General features: G+C 30.3%; 3 protein-coding genes across 3 annotated transcripts; all 3 read right to left on the bottom strand.

Moving 5' to 3' along the window:
• Window positions 1-114: 114 nt before the first annotated feature.
• On the bottom strand, window positions 115-5,389 carry LOC113863092. The gene is made up of 9 exons (XM_027496511.1): window positions 5,246-5,389; window positions 4,814-4,946; window positions 3,355-3,406; window positions 2,889-2,964; window positions 2,695-2,777; window positions 1,854-1,950; window positions 1,486-1,531; window positions 734-825; window positions 115-637 (listed from the first exon to the last, which is right to left on the bottom strand). The coding sequence occupies exons 1-9, from the start codon at window positions 5,298-5,300 to the stop codon at window positions 321-323; spliced, it is 951 nt and encodes a 316-aa protein (XP_027352312.1). The 5' UTR covers window positions 5,301-5,389; the 3' UTR covers window positions 115-320.
• A 2,424-nt stretch (window positions 5,390-7,813) lies between these two features.
• On the bottom strand, window positions 7,814-10,238 carry LOC113862756 (pentatricopeptide repeat-containing protein At5g50390, chloroplastic). The gene has a single exon (XM_027495930.1). It carries the CDS (start codon window positions 10,051-10,053, stop codon window positions 7,981-7,983), a length of 2,073 nt encoding a protein of 690 aa, XP_027351731.1. The 5' UTR covers window positions 10,054-10,238; the 3' UTR covers window positions 7,814-7,980.
• Window positions 10,239-13,730: 3,492 nt separating this feature from the next.
• On the bottom strand, window positions 13,731-15,047 carry LOC113863064 (uncharacterized protein At5g19025-like). The gene has a single exon (XM_027496464.1). The coding sequence runs from the start codon at window positions 14,625-14,627 to the stop codon at window positions 13,956-13,958; it is 672 nt and encodes a 223-aa protein (XP_027352265.1). The 5' UTR covers window positions 14,628-15,047; the 3' UTR covers window positions 13,731-13,955.
• Between the last annotated feature and the right edge of the window lie 1,569 nt (window positions 15,048-16,616).

Below are 16,616 nucleotides of genomic sequence, written 5' to 3' on the forward strand. Positions count from 1 at the left end.
TTGGAGATAATGGGATCAAATTTCCACGTGAATCACGCGCAGACACATGCTTATAACATCAATTAATTTCGGTATGACTTAAGCCGTATTAAAAGGAAGAAAGAAAGAAAATTCACATAAAAGCACAACACATTTATTAATTTTATCAAAGGCAATGGATCGTTAACACTCACCAGCACGATATTACAAAATGCAATGCCACAAATAAGAAGAAACTAGGATGACATGATTATACCCCATTCAAAATTAATACATCAACCGATATCAACTAGCAAAAGAAATTTGTATATACCTCTTAACTATAAAAAGGGGGTGCTTCATCAAAAGGAAGCCCTCCTCTCTCTACCAAACTGCACATAGGAACGAGTTGAGAGTAGTCCCGCAAACCCCTTTGACAGACAACCTTCAACTGCACATGGGGACATAGAAGAACACAGTGGGCTATTTTGTCTACTAGTTTCCATACAGTCCTCTGATGTATTCCCTGGTGGATTGTCCTCCCAATCTACTTCACCATGAGCTCTACTTCTTTTACAATTTGAAAAAATCATGTCATTGGATGTACTGGAGTACTCCATGTCATTTTGTCTTGTGTCCTCAAATAACTTCCTCTTTAGACCAGAAAAACTTCTTAGTCCTGTATGAAAACCATAGTCAGCAATAGATTTATATACCAGTGAGTACGATTATAACTCCTTATATCAGGGAAGGGTTGTAACTTCAATAAACTGACCAGGATGTGGGTCCTCAAAAACACATGACTGAGATTCTGGATCACCACAGTTACAATGGAAGTTAGCATTGTCATAGAATGGTCCTTGTATCCTGCAGGACAATGTAACAAATGAAGTACTGAGATATTGATAAAATAAAATCCAATGTGTTTAAAATTAAGCACATATAATGTCTCCTGTCAACTCAGTAAGTTTATAATAATCTATCATTTATATCTTTTATTTTAAAAGAATATTTATTAGAAATGCAAAATTTTCCTTCTCCTTCCTTCCCCTCCAAACATAACTCCCAAATATACCCTAGCCAACAACAATCTTATGGTATGTTTGGATGTGAGATGAAATAGAGAGGAAAGAAATAGGAGAGAAAGAAATAAGAGGGTGAGAAATAGAGTGAAAAATATAAAATGTTTGGATGAGTTGAAATAAGAGAAAAAAAATGATAAAAAATTCTTTCCACTTGTTTGGATAAGTAAAAAAATATGGAAAGAAATAATTGAGTTGTATTAAAAATATTCATAAAAAATTAAAATTAATTTAAATTTTTTATTTTAATTTATTTCTTAATAAAAAAATTGAATTTTAATATTTTTTTACAATTTTTTATATTATTTTAATCATTTTAAAAATAAAAAACCAAAATTACAAAAAAAAAAAAAACCTTCCAAGATCTAAAATACAGTAAACCTAACAGTGATAATTTATTATAAAAAAAATTAAGATGCTTTGTTTTGCCACAAAGAAACCAAACCTGTACATATGCTCAACAAAATCATCTATTAAAACAGGCCAAGCACCTGCAAGAAAAAAAATGATCATTGCATCAGTATGTCATAACATCATGTCTATTCCCACTCCCCCTCTTTTTCAATGCCGATTCCCTAAGTAATCATTTTCAACTAATCTAACCTTCCACTAATTAAAGGATGTCAAAAGTGCTTTTCTGATCTCACTACTTAATATAAGAATACATAAATTACATGCAGATGCATTAAATAACCATGCAAATATTAGTGCATTAAATAAGACTTAAATGTACATGACATGGAGAGAGGTATATAAGTACTAATATCTGTATTTGTGTAGCTAATTGTAAAAGGTACACACTAAGAATAGTACCTTCAGGATCATAAGCTTCCAGACTATCGCGTGTACACCAGCTGAAAGCTAGAACCTGTTGCCAGGTATCCTCAGAGATGTTGTATCGTTGATTTTTCTAAATAAAAATTGTTATATCAGCATCCAACAAAAGAAAATTAAAATACAACTCTACTAGATTGTAGAAATAGATTGGCCCACAGGTCAACCTGATCTGACCACTCAACTCAAAGGTTAAAAGGATTGAACCTTGTAGAGATGGCACATGGGACCAAGCCTAATTTCACAGCTCTACAATCCTATCCTAGATCATAAAATTGGTCATTTGAACAACATATCTTATGTTCAATGTGTAGGGCAATTTTCTCATAATCATTGGTTGTTGCGGTAGTCAAGAAAGTTTTAAAAACTGTGACATACAGAGAAAGCAAGCATGAATAAAGCATAAACTTAAAGTCAAATCATCTCAATTTTGTTGTTGTTATTGTTGTATTATCCCAAGCGCTTTACCATTTCTTTGGTATTCAGGTTTATTAGGATTAGTAAGTAGATAATTTCAGCAAGCCTAGAGCATGACAACAATGCCATAAAAGGATTGTATATTACAATGTTTAGAATTTGCAGTATACATGTGTTCCTGCCCCATGTAGTACCTGGGTTTCCAAAGTTTTCCCTACCCAGGACCCAAAGAACACTAAATATAATCTCCAAGATTTCCTATCCTTCCACTAATAGACAGCATTCCCCATAAGAAATTTATATATGGTTAAAAGTTAAAACTACAAAGTCTCCCTCTCAAACACAACCCTGATGACTAAGGAAAACCCAAAAAAGTTTTTCAGTCCTCTAAGCATTGATGTACCTCAACAAAGTCACACCATGGATGAAGCAGTGAAAACCTCCCAGCAAGAACTAATTTCCATGCAGTTATTGCCCTGCTTACAGCTGTAAATTATCAAAGTTTACCAAGTAAAGGAAATAACCAGTGAGTATTTCATACTGCATCACCACTAGTGGAATAAATAGATGTACAAATTGTTAAACTTGGATACTTACTGATATTCTTTTGACCATTTTCACGACAAATGAAGAAAACAAAATCATAGAACCGAGAGAATTCTGAAAAATCCACCTGGACAGAGAAACATAGGAAGCACATATTTGAATAAAAATGTAGAAGTTTAAAAAAAAAAAAAGAAAATGAGCATAAGAATTATTTGCTTCATGCTATATTTTTTTTTCTTCTCTCTTCCTATAGTATAGATAATGCACAACCTCTTGAAATTTCATTTTTATTTTCCACTTCCAGATGCCTCAGTGACAGAGGCAAGGGATGTTAATATGCTCATTTGGTATCCTACTTCTGTGCATCCAACTACTGCAAATAATAGCAGCAAAATTCTTCTTTTATAATTAAGGAAATGCTAAAGCCTACTTGTGTACTATTAGGCAGAAAATGTTTTATTGGATAAAAACATCTGACAATGCATAACTGAATAATATCAAGGAAATCAAAACTCACCGTTGAATCCAGTTGTGACATGAGCATTGAAAGTTCATCAAAAATAGTTATCCTGACAAATTTTCCATGTCAACAAATTTCAAGTTAGGAAAGAAAGATGCAGACATGGTGTAATCATATAATATTGCATGAACATTTAAATTTAAATTAACATATAAATCTGTGATAAATCTGGTCCTTCAGAAGCATAACCCTAATGCAGTTTGAAAATGTAAAGTACACAAGATCCAAACATGACCCAAAAACTGTCAAGATTGGACACTTTCCCTAATATACGTAAACAACAAATTGTAGAAAATATCACAGACTTGGTAAAAGAACACACGATCATCACAGAAAGACACAAGAGAATTTATCTACTCATACATTTATCTAATGTTAATTGTTATCACATTGAACGCCATCACCTCAACAACTGAACGAGTTCATTCAACATCTATTATCTTAGTTATCATGAAAGCAATTCCCTTAAGCCAGGGAATCTAAACAGTGTGATTGCTCATTCAGAATTTCAGTTTGCTTACACATGATCCCAATTTTATACCTTTTCTAATATAAGCAAAACTGCAAAATATTACTAAACATATTTTCATTGTCATATTCCCCTTGGTTATTAAGACAGTAATTTCCCTTTAGTATCCATGGTTTCCTTGAAGGAAAATTTTCCTTAATTAAACTACAAAGATTTTCATTCCTATATTTGGGCCTTCTCTTATCAACATAAATGCTAGAATGCAATCTATGTAACTCCATCTCAACTACTTTTGGTATAGAACTAGATAACCAAATAATATTTCTCAATTCCTCAATCAAGTAACTCAAATACCACTTCAGTTACTTTTTACTCTCAACCCCTCAATCAAGTGACTCAAATGCCATTTTCTTGATTTCCTTTGTACACTTATCTCCTTTGCCACATCATCATCATAATTCTAGCATGGTTGTTGCAATAAAAAATTCCTACCAAGGAAGTCAAATATAATCTTTCTGACTCACTCCATATCTTGTTTAAAACATTCCACAGTTATTTCCAAAAATACCAGAAATAAATGAACCTACCACTTTACAAAGGTAATCAATAAATCTATATAACTTAGATGCAGCACACTTTGCTTGAAACTGAAACTATTAAGAAAATATAAGACTGATGGAAGAGGACTGGCAGTAACATTCACAAGTAACATAATCACATAACATAAATTTGTGATACAATTGTTTCCTAAGAAACTACCGCTGAAGAACAAGTGTCTTTTCGAGTCCAATCAATTCCCACCATTTGCAAATAAAATCAATATAAAATCACTTATACACTTATAAAATTCTCCTCTGATACTTAGAAATAAAAAAAACCAGTAACAGAATTCCATATTGTTGGCCATAGAATAATAAGCTTCGTAACACAAAAAAGGAAGCACAATTGGCCTCAAAATCATCACAAGAAAATGTCAAAGAAACAGACCCTGTACTAACTCGAGACTCCACCAATTTTGAGAGCTGTGTCAGAGCCTCCCTTGAGACCTTAGCCTTCTGAAGGTCACTGTCTTGCCTGTACCCTTCTTCCCCACTGACATATGCATATCCTGATTTTATGTCTGTACAACCATATTCAAATAAATAAATAACCACATACATCATAACAAATACAGTTAACAAAACTAATATATTTAAATTTAAAATTTTTAAAAAAATCTCCTTCTGCTTCTAGTTCCATATTTTTCTTGGAAAGACAGAGAACTACAGCATAAAACCCAGAAAATAAAAAATTGAATTTGGATGACCCAAAAGGAAAAATTCATCGAGAAACGAAACAAAAATCAAACATGGTGCATAGCCAACAATGGAATTGGTCAGTAGTGCGTAATATTAAGAAGGGGGAAGTGGGGAACATTACGAGAGTATCTTCGATAAATCTCGAAGATATCGATCGGAGATGCATCGGCATCCATGGTGAAACTTTGCCTCCGTAGCTCTTCGAGCAAGCAGCGAGGGAGCAGAAGAGAGAAAGAGAGAGAGAGAGAGGGTGAGAGTAGTTATTAATAACTACGCCAAACACGTTCAGTTTCTTAATTTCAAATTTTCATTTTATTTTTTAACAATGTACTTGATCAGTATACAAATTTAATTTTGAATCAACTTGCTTTTGTAAAAATATTTTTATTTGAAAATAAGTCTAAATAAAGTGATCTGTTTTTTGTTTAGAAATATCTTTTATAAGAACAAATTTAGAATAAATTCTTCAACTCAACTTTAAAATTTTAATTTATCATGTTAATTTAGTTACAAATTAAAAAATAATAATTATATCATAATATAAAATTGTTAAACATGTTAACATAAATTTTTAATTATTTTTATATTTTTAAACTTGAGTTTAATAACTTTTAAAGTTAATCAAAACAAACACTAAAGTTTGACACTTTTAATGTATCATCTTACATTCAAAGACTCTTTTAATATTTATTTATTATTTTGTAAAATAATTATTAAAAAAATATGTATATTTATCATTTTAAAAGTATAAAAAATGTTTAATAGTTTATTTAATAATTTAAAATTTTTATAAAAATACAAAATTAAAGAATTTAAAATTATTCTTAAATAAATTGGTGTCTTAAGTATATTAATAATATTTTATAATAAAATATTTTAATTTTAATTTTTTAACAACAATGATTCAAAATATTGGTAATTAATTTTTTTATGATATTTATTAAAAAAATTAATAAGTAAAAAAATTAAAAATTAAGCAAAATTAGTGTTTTTACTCTCTAACTTTAAGGTTAATTTAAATTTCTTAAAAACTCTAATTCTGTTAGAAAACTTTGTAGTTTTGTTTCATATGTATGTGTTTAATTTTTTACCTTATCTATAGTGCATCTTTTTTCACTTTTTCTTTTTCATCTTTATCTTTTTACGATTAAAACTATATTTTCTTATCATCAATATCAAACATTCACTATTCAAATTTTAAATCATAAATAATTTAACTTTTTAAATACTTATTTTCTATCTCTAATAAATTTAAAGAAAAAGAAGGTAAATAATATTATACAATATATATAGTGTAAAATAACAATTTTTTAATATAATTAGAGTTTTTAACAGAAAATGACATATTTAAAAATTTTGTAAAAGTTAAAACTAAAGTAAACAAAGAGTTAGAAGATAAAATAAAAATCTATTTAGAAGACAAAAACACTAATTTTTTCTTAAAATTATGTTAAATTATATTAGAATAAATGATAAAAGTGTATTAATAGTATTTTTAATAAAAAAAATATTTTAAAGTTTTTAATTGATGTTTTTAATTTTTTCCATTAAATAAATGAAGAATTTTGAGAAATTCAGTAACCAAAAGACATTTTATTATTAACTATTAAGATTCATGAAAACTTGTGGTCTCACTCTTTAATTAACATTAACTTTTAATCTTTTTTATAAGACATCTTTAACTAATTATATAAATCAATAATATATAATTATAATTAATTGATTTTCTTACTTTAAAAAAAATACCACAATATATCAATTCCACCATCATTTAAAGTGGTTAAATTTAATTCAACTATTAATACTTTAGTTTAGAAAATTTGCTGCTTTCCTTTATGGTTTTAATTTTCAGTTCCCACTAACTATTTATCAAGGATAAATAAATAAATAAAAGATTTTTTTTGTTAATGCTAATTGTTAGTTGTTATTTAATTTAAAAAGTTCCAAAATTGAACTTAAGACACGAGCAACTGAGCAAGTTAGGTCTTTTAGAAAATTATATTTGAACCCAAAAGTTGTTGTATATACAAATTAGTCCTTTTAAGTAGAAATGATTTACAAATTGGTAACGTAAACGTATTAATAAGTTGGTAACTTTGAGACTAATTTGTCTAGATGTACATTTGTAGATGTCAGAGTAATGCAAATTATCACATACAATACCAAAGTGTATATTAAATTAAAATAGAAAAAAAAAAGTGGAGAAATTGATCCATCTTGAACTTGACAGAGATGCAGAAGTTAGTAGCTGTTTCTGAGATGCATGGGTTGCTGTTTGTGACATCAATAATAACACACTTGATATGACAGCATTGACTATTGAGTATAAAGTTTTTGAGTTCAAAGATGTTATAATAATAATAATAATAATAATAATAATAAACACAATAAAATTACAAATTCAGTCCTCAGGAAACAAAACTGAAAAGCACCAAAAAAATAAATTGCAAAATAAATATAACAAAAAAATTACAAAATACATAAACAATAACAATTAAGTCCTACAAATTCTATCCTTCTATATAAAATTGACTACAAGAATCACATAACACCATTGAAATTTAATTAAAAATCAAAATTTCTGCTTTATTATTTATTATTAAATCTCTTCTAATATTTTTTTTTGTAAAAGTTCTTCCAAGTTTTTCTCTATTTTTTTTATCAAACTAAAACAAAAAAATGCAAAATGCTCAAAGAAAATAGGACTCTTATTAATTGATCACAAAACAAATTACATGTATCATAGAATCGTATCCTAATAAAAAAAGATGGGGCTAAGTTAGGGGGAAGATGAGGTGAGCTAACAAGAAGCTAATTAGTTTATAGGTCTGTGAGTTGAATGACATAATAATGTCATCACCAATAATCGCCACAGGAACAACTCCCGTTTCTAAAATGGTGAAATCTACTAGCATCTCTTACCACAATTTCCCGTCCTGTAACCATCGCTATGAGTTTAATTGCACTGTGGCAATCACCACACACACGATGGCCCTGTGTAATTTGCAACGGTGTCCAATTTGGAGTGTTGATAAGCCCACAAGCAATAGCCAACTTTTCACTATGGTATTTTAGAATGCGCTGTTCCTCTTCATCCACATCAGGAAGCAAAGTTTCGTTCTCCTCAATGTAACCATGCTTGGATATCTCAACCATCAGGTTGTCCACTTTTTGATATATTTCCTTTGTTTGAGAGTGAGATTTATCACCACAAAGGAAGGCATAAGGCTGTTTATTGACTTCAATCCAGCTACAAGCTGGAAGCATTCTTAAACCCTTCCTCTTTAATGTCTGCAAAACACCAGCAGCTTCCTTCAATTTGCCAGAACTGCTATATATATTCAAAAGCAGCACATAATTACACAGCTTTTCAGGCTCCATCCCATAAAGTTTTTCAGCAGCTAACTTCCCTAGCTCTAAATTCTCATGCATTCTGCATGCTGTCAGCAATGCTGCCCACATATTTTGCGTTGGTTTGAAAGGAGCACTTTTTATTAGTGCATAAGCCTCATCTAACAAACCCTCTCGACCTAATAGTTCAATCATACATGCATAATGCATTGCTCTGGGCTTAATCTTGTGATCTCTACTCATGGAGTAAAAAATCTCCCAACCTCGTTCTGATAATCCTGAATAGCTACAAGCAGATAAGACAGCAAGGAAAGTCACATGGTTGGGAATCATCCTTTCTCGAAGCATCTGCTTAAACATTTCTACAGCCTCTGCTACCTGACCATGATTACCGTATCCAGCAATCAATGCATTCCATGATATAACATTCTTGCGGTGCATCCTGTCAAAAACATGTCGGGCATCTTCCATTCTACCCCATTTGCTATAAAAGTCCACAAGTGCTGTGTTTGCCACTATATCTGTGCCAAAACCATGACGAACTAAAGCAGCATGAGCTTGTTTTGCATGCTCTAAAGATGCCAATCTTGCACAAATTCTTATCACTATCGAAATAGTAAAATGGTCTAATTTAGCACCACTATCGCGCATCTCATAGTACATACTAAGAGCTTCCTCACTATAACCATGGAGGGCATAGCCAGCAATAATGGAATTCCATCCTACGGTCGTCTTCTCCGGCATTTGATCAAACACACAATGAGCATCTTCAATGCTACCACACTTACTGTACATGTCAATTAGCGCACAAGACACAAAATTATCATCTCCGACCCCTCTTTTCAAAGCACACGAATGAATCTGCCTTCCCACCTGAATAAGACCCAATCCAGCCGATGCCCGAATCATGGTGGCAAAAGTGCGAGATCTTCCATCATTGAACTCTTCCCACATACACAAAAACAACCTAAAAGCTTCAGAGAAATTCCCGGAGTCCACAAGTCCACCAATCATGGTCATCCACGAAACCACATCTTTCTCCGGCATTTCATCAAACATCTTGTGCGCATCAATCATGAGACCACATTTCACATGCATAAGCAAAACCCTGTTCATCATATACAAATCAGGCTCAAACTCACTATTAATCATATAATTGAACAGCCTCTTAACACCTCGAATCGATCTCAAACTGACACAAGCACTGACCAAAGCATCATAAGTGCTGCCACCCACATCAAAACCATCATGTTCAAGTTCCAAAATTTCAAACAACTCCATTGCTTCCCTATACCTATTACACAAAACCAACTTCTCTATCTGACTACAGAGTCCAGAAGAGGACGTTTTCCTGATCTGGGTGTCATCCACAACTGGCACTTGTCTTTCCACATAATCAATTTTCTTGGGTTTGGGTTTCAGCCTTTGTTCCATGGAGGAACAACAAATCCGGGAAACGGGGTTGCTCCAATTTCTCACCTTTGAGGCAAAAGAACAACCAAAAAAGGAAAGGATGCTGGAAGAGGAAGAACCCCGAAAAGGGGTTTGAGATTTGTGAGGAGAGATTGCAATTTCCATTGACAATAGAGGTGAATATGCAAGGAAAATGTGAGTAAGGATTCAAGTTCCTCATACTGAAAAAGGGATTTTGAGTGTGAATGTGTAGAATGGAAAAAGGTGAGATTTGGAACGCGTCTGCATCAGAAACATTGAGGTTTCCGCCAAGGTAGGTTGGGTAGTTAGTGACTAGGAACATGCGTTGGATTCATCGTCATGCAACTGCTGCAAGGTTTTTATTTGCGTTTTTTTTTTTTTTCATAAATAAGTAAATAATGAAGAATTACATCTCAAAAATGTTGTGTTGATCATATTATTTATTATTCTTATATGAGGAAAATAACATCTCATGTGTTTTTCTATTAATTAGTTTTTCACGTTAAGAATTTTAAAAGCTAGGCTGATAAATAGAATAGTTCACGGACTACAGCAATGATTATATAAAGTTTTATCAGAAAAAATGGATGTAGCTATCGTATTGTTTTTTAATATTTTTTTTATCTAAATAAAAGATTTTTTTAATATAAGATAATCCTTCTTGAATCTAATATATTAATAATAAGGGGTGAGTATGGATTGAATTTACCTAAAATCAATTTAAATTCAAATATATAGATTCGATTTTAAATTAATCTATTTTCTTTTTTTAAAAAAAAACCAGTTTAAAATTAGTTTCAAAATTTGATTTTGGTTTAAAATCAATTTTAAATATATGATTTTAGTTAAATTAGCTTTGGATGCTAAATTGGTATAATTACAATGTAATTAATTTTTTAAATTAATATTATTTTTTATTACATTTTTAATTACAAATTTATTTCAAAAAATATATATATTGATGAATAAGAAATATTATTAATGTACTTTTCTTGAAAATTTATTTAAAAATATTAATCAAAAGTCTTAATATTTTAAAATGTATGGTAATTTAAATTTAGATATAATTTTATTTATTTATTTTTATAACTTTAGAGAAATTTTTTTGTTTATGTGTATTAAAATAATTTTTAAGGAATCAGAAAGAGAGTAAAACAAATTATTTTAAGTGCAGTTTTTGTGTTTTTGCAAGTGATTGTTAAATAGCTATAATGTTGCTCTGCAATGGAATATAACATGGGTGTGTGTTTATTATTTCCAAAACAGACCAATTTTGATAAATAAAATTTGGATATATTAAATGTAATCTGATATAAATTTGGATAAGAAAATAAAATAAATCTAAATATCTGGTTTTATTAAAAATCTAAATTTTAAAACTAGTTTAATATTGATTATGGATTGGATCTCCACATCTGAAATTTTTTGCTCAGGCCTATCAATAATATGGTATAATCAACTCTTTAAATAAAGATTTTTTAAAAACCACAAAATTTGAATCTAAAATCTGACTTAGAAATTAAGCAAGTATTATATATTTAAATTTGATTTATTCTGCCTGTATAATATAAAATTGAGTCATCACTCTTAAACGACAGTATTTTTAAAAATTACAGATCAATTTTCATGTATTGAGTATATATTTTATTTTTATATTTTTATTTTTATTTAATTTAACTTTTAAAATTTGATATATTATAGCAAATAAAAGATATCTTCTATCAATAAAAGTTTGTTTAAGCATTACATGCTTAATTCTCTTTAAATAAGATCTTTGAATTCAAATGAAATAAATTTTTTTTTTTTTACAATATTTTCTCTTGTTAAGAATACATGTGATTTAGACCCCAAAAAAAATAGAATATTGTAATTTGTTTTAATAATTTGTTCCTTTATTACTTACAAGTTTATCTTGAAAATAAGATATGTATTAGTAATAATAAAATATATACTATAGCATTCATTTTAAATTGATTGACACTTCGTTTTTTAAACAAGAATTGAGAAAAACAACAAAATATTATGTAGTAAAATAGTTTTTCTTACAAAAACATTACATTTATTACTTATGTGAGAAAAGTTTTGACTAGAAGGCTAATATTTTATTGAAATCTTGAATGTTGTTTAATTAAAAGAAATTTCGCTAAACAAACACTTAATTTGAATTGAAAAGGGTACTTTTTACAATTTTTTAGTTATAAACTTTGTTTAAATATTAAAATTATCATGCATTGCATATGTAATGCACAAAAAAAAAAAACAAGCCTTTATATTATGCGTATTTTTGGACGAGAACTTTTTAAAAAGTTATTCTTGTTCTCGTTATTTTTATTTTTATATTTCCTTTTTATTAGTTAATAATAATAACAACAATAAAGCTTATACATTAGTGTTATTTCCCTTTTAAATTAAAATGATAAAAAGAGGGGGAGAAGGGAGCAACCTTGATCATCCCTATTGCCAATAGTGCAACTTCATCCCACGCAATGTCAGCAGTTAACAACAATCACATTCTGAGGCCAAGTTCATAGATTCAATCCACAGTTTCAGACAAGAAGAGAACAGGGCCTTTTCTAATCTTAAGATCGCTAGACAATTGTTATATAACCCTTCACTTTGCTACAACATCAAGTAGTCTTTGCAATTTAAGGTTACAACTTATGTGTTATGATAGGATGAACTTTTTGGTCTCCAATCCCATGCATGAATAGGAATACAAGGAGGAAAGGAAAGGCAAAATAGTAGACTATGCAATACCTAACTAAAAGAGAATCAGACAAAAAAATTTATGGTTCCTCAATACATCAATTTCAGCAAATAATACCATGATGCTGTGTTTGTTTCTTGTCCAATATATGGAGATCACAAGAACAAACATGCTTAAGCATCCATTACATCAGACCATAGATCACCCAATAGCAGGTGCACGTGAAACAAAAGGTGATTTATGTGAATTTCTTAAACTTGTCACTATTATTATTCATCAGAACTTTCTGATAATAGGAACGCATGACAATAGGTATTGTCAGAATAATAACTTCAAGAAATTATGATGTGTGTAAAACAAGGCTCAGTCCATGCTGAAAGTGATCAGAGTTCATGCTGATCCAAATTATAAGTTATATCCTCTCGTTTAAAATAGGTAAGATATTTCAATCAAGGGACACGCTAACAAACATATTTGACACAAGATAGATGACTACTGTTCAAATGGACATTGAATGACAAAAGATGTTCAGAACTTCAGAATATCATGAAATAAATAAATTCAATCATGATAAATTAGAAACCAAGAAAGGAAATAATAGCAACTCTCAAAGTTATTTCAATTGTTGTTCCCTTCAAATGTAAATTCAATTTTGTGAAAAAATAATTCAAATGGAAAATCAAAGTTTATGAACACCAACATAAAAGATTTATCATACTTGTGCAATCCAATCCACAGTTCACATCACAGGTTACCTCTCCTAAAAGAGCCAGCCTAAGATGGCAAGCAATGCAATAAACCAATTTACATAATTAATTGAAAAAGTGCACAGCAATGTCTGACTGAAGAATTAAGTACAAGAGTAAATATTAAACTTCAGTGAATCAGTTATGCTTTTAAACAACACTTCTAACATTGCATCTCAACAAGGTTCAGCCATATGTTCATATAAGCTCAGAAAAACAACTTACTCCATCATAACCTGCACCCTACAAAAAGACTGGCAACTTTAATCCAGGCACATATCACAAAAACTGAAAGAACTGCAACCATTATAAATAATAACAGAAAATCATAAACAAATTAAAGAGAAAAAACAGTGAAGTAAATCAAATTAAAGGATTCTTATATTCCAGGTATAAATAACCAAACTGTATGATTCATAGTTTAGTACAACTTATTACCAAGGTGGGGCTTATTTAAAAGACAATCTAAGTCTAAATAATAGAATATGACCATGTAACTATAAGTACCTCCTCTGCCCACTTAAGATTATATTCTGTATTCAATTATCCTCTCCTCCCTATAACTTAAAGAGTCTTGTTTTCTTTTCTGTATCCTACTTCTTGATCTTCCGATTCTTTTTCGGCCCTGGAACTTCCAACCTACCAACAGAACAACCACACCTTGCTCTGAGAACAAGAACAGCCCTTCCATTGGGGGGTGCCATCTTCTTGAGCTCAGATTCGAGTTCGCGGTGATGATCACAGGGAAGCTTAAACAATCCCTTCTTAACTCCACCATCCTTAGGCAATGAAGGTGAATTCTTGACACAATCCTCAGTCTCCAACTGAATATCAAACTCTGCAGCCTTTCTTAGACCCTTGCAATTGGGATTCCCACATTTCCTTGTTGTGCAAACCACAATAATCCACACAGTCAATGCAGCAAAGGTAACACTCACACCAATGAACAAGTACACCCAAGGAGCAACAAAAACCTCTTCCTTCACCAAATTCACGATCACACCACCAATCTTCACACTTCCACTCGCCACAACCTGAACATAGGGGAACAACAAGAACCCGAAGGCGGCAACAACCGCCGCGAAAATCACCACATCCACCACAGCCGATCGAGATCGCCGGCACGGCGGAACCTGAAGGGAAGAATTGGGTGTCTTCCGAGTCCTCGATTTCGGAATCGAGCCGAAATCGAGGGAATTCGCCATTGAAGGTGTTTGGTCAACGGTGGAGTTGCAGGGAGAGATTGAGCTATGGAAATAGACCATTTCAATAACAACCCCAGAAACCCCAAATTGAATCAAACCCAGATCGAAACCACGTTTCTATGAACGACCCACTTTCGTCAAAAATAAAAAAGATGACAACCTTGGAGCGATCCAGAAGATTGATGACTCTTGAGGGTGCACCCAGATGGATCAAAAGGAGAAATTTTTTAGGGTTTTTTTATTTTTTATTTTTCTTTGAGGGAATTGTAACTGTGATGTGCTAATAAGAAAATGGAGAAAGAGGAGAAAATGAGAGTGTAAAATGGGTTTAGGTTAGGCCGGCTTGAAGGGTTGCAGAGAGCATAAGAAGACGAAGATGCATCACTGCTTCATTGTTTTTTTTTTTTTTTTTTGTTATCATCGTATGAATGAATCAAAATATAAATATTATCAACACATGTTGATGTTGGGTCTGAAAGGGGAGCGTAGTGGATAGGTCGTTTTGTTGTTGCTACTTCTTGCGGGCACTTGGAGGGTCAAATCTCGATGTTTGAGGTTGATATAATGGGGTTTAATTATGCAAAGAACACGTTTTGTGTTCCATAGTTGTTTGCGTGCATGCGTGGGCTAACTAGCCATCATAATGGGCTTGGCAAAAGTTTGCATCATGCGTCAATGATTTTGTGGGGCATTCCTATGGGCTTTGCTAACTTTCCTTTTGATGTAATCCAACTGTGCCATATTCTTAGTTTATGAAAATAAAAATATGTAAATGCATATGTTTCCACTGTATATGTATGTACATAAAGTTATTATTCACAAACTAGTAATATGATAATGTTATTTGCATGATAAATTTAATTTCGAAGATTAATTAATTGTACAACACTTGGTTCAACGATATGTAAAAACTTTTCATCATATTTATAAAAGATAATAAATATATTATTTTATGATTATATTTATCATATATGTAGGTGCCGTTTAAATAGTAAAAGTCTTACCAATTATGAATAATTTTTTCGAATATGTCCGATTTGCCATCATATTTTGTTGTGATCCTTTCTAGTTGGGTATTTTTCCTTGTCCCAATTTTGTTACACTGATAATTTTGTTTAAAATAAAAAAAAATAGAGTTCGATTTTAATCCATTAATAGAGAACTATACTATCGATTGATGATGCATTGGCGTTACTGCGTACTTATCAAGTTTTTTCTATAAACTATTTGAAAATTTTAAATTTTAAATAAAATGTTAAAATAAAGTAAAAGTACATTTTAACGGTTTTTTTCTTTTAAAATTTTATGTTGATAAAAGAAAAATATTTTCTCTAAATTATTTTTTATGTTATTAAATTAATACAATGTTTAATACGTACTTCTTCTCGACGGTTAATTATTTAAATACCATTATCTTATGTGATAAAACGTCATTAGTGTAACGTAAGTCTTAGTTGAAATTAATTCTTCATCTCTATCTAGAACGTTAGAAGAGAAAATTTAGTAACTTTAAAAGTTAAATGAGTGTACTTTAAACTAACTGTTTCAGTACAAGTATATAATTTATTAATCATAATGTACTTTTCATTCAAAATAATTTTACAATTAATTTGATATTTAATAATTAATAGTGTTATTAAACACAATTCTTAATTGGAACGAGTCAAAATTCATTTCATTTTTAAATAACATACCAACAGTTGTTAATTTCTAAACTTTATTGGTAAGTAATTAATTTATTACCATCATAGTTGTTTTCGAATCGTTTTATCAGAAAATTTATTGTTTCGTCTAGTAAAATAATTCAAGATCTAGAAAAATTAAATAAAATGTTATCTCATTATTCTATAAGTCTTGATCCAATAATATTATACGTCAAACTTAAACACTTATTTTAATTAAATTATATTTAGTAAAAAATACTAAAAGTCGTGAGCTTATAACTTTTAATTATAAAGTTAGCAAAAAATTATGAATTTATAATAAAAATTTATTGTTATATAAATAAAAATTGTTTAATAAATTAGTTGCTTTCATTCTTAGGTTTTT

This window comes from Abrus precatorius, unplaced genomic scaffold (genome assembly GCF_003935025.1).
Source record: "Abrus precatorius isolate BTA unplaced genomic scaffold, Abrus_2018 Scaffold3, whole genome shotgun sequence".
NCBI classification, from domain to species: Eukaryota; Viridiplantae; Streptophyta; class Magnoliopsida; order Fabales; family Fabaceae; genus Abrus; species Abrus precatorius.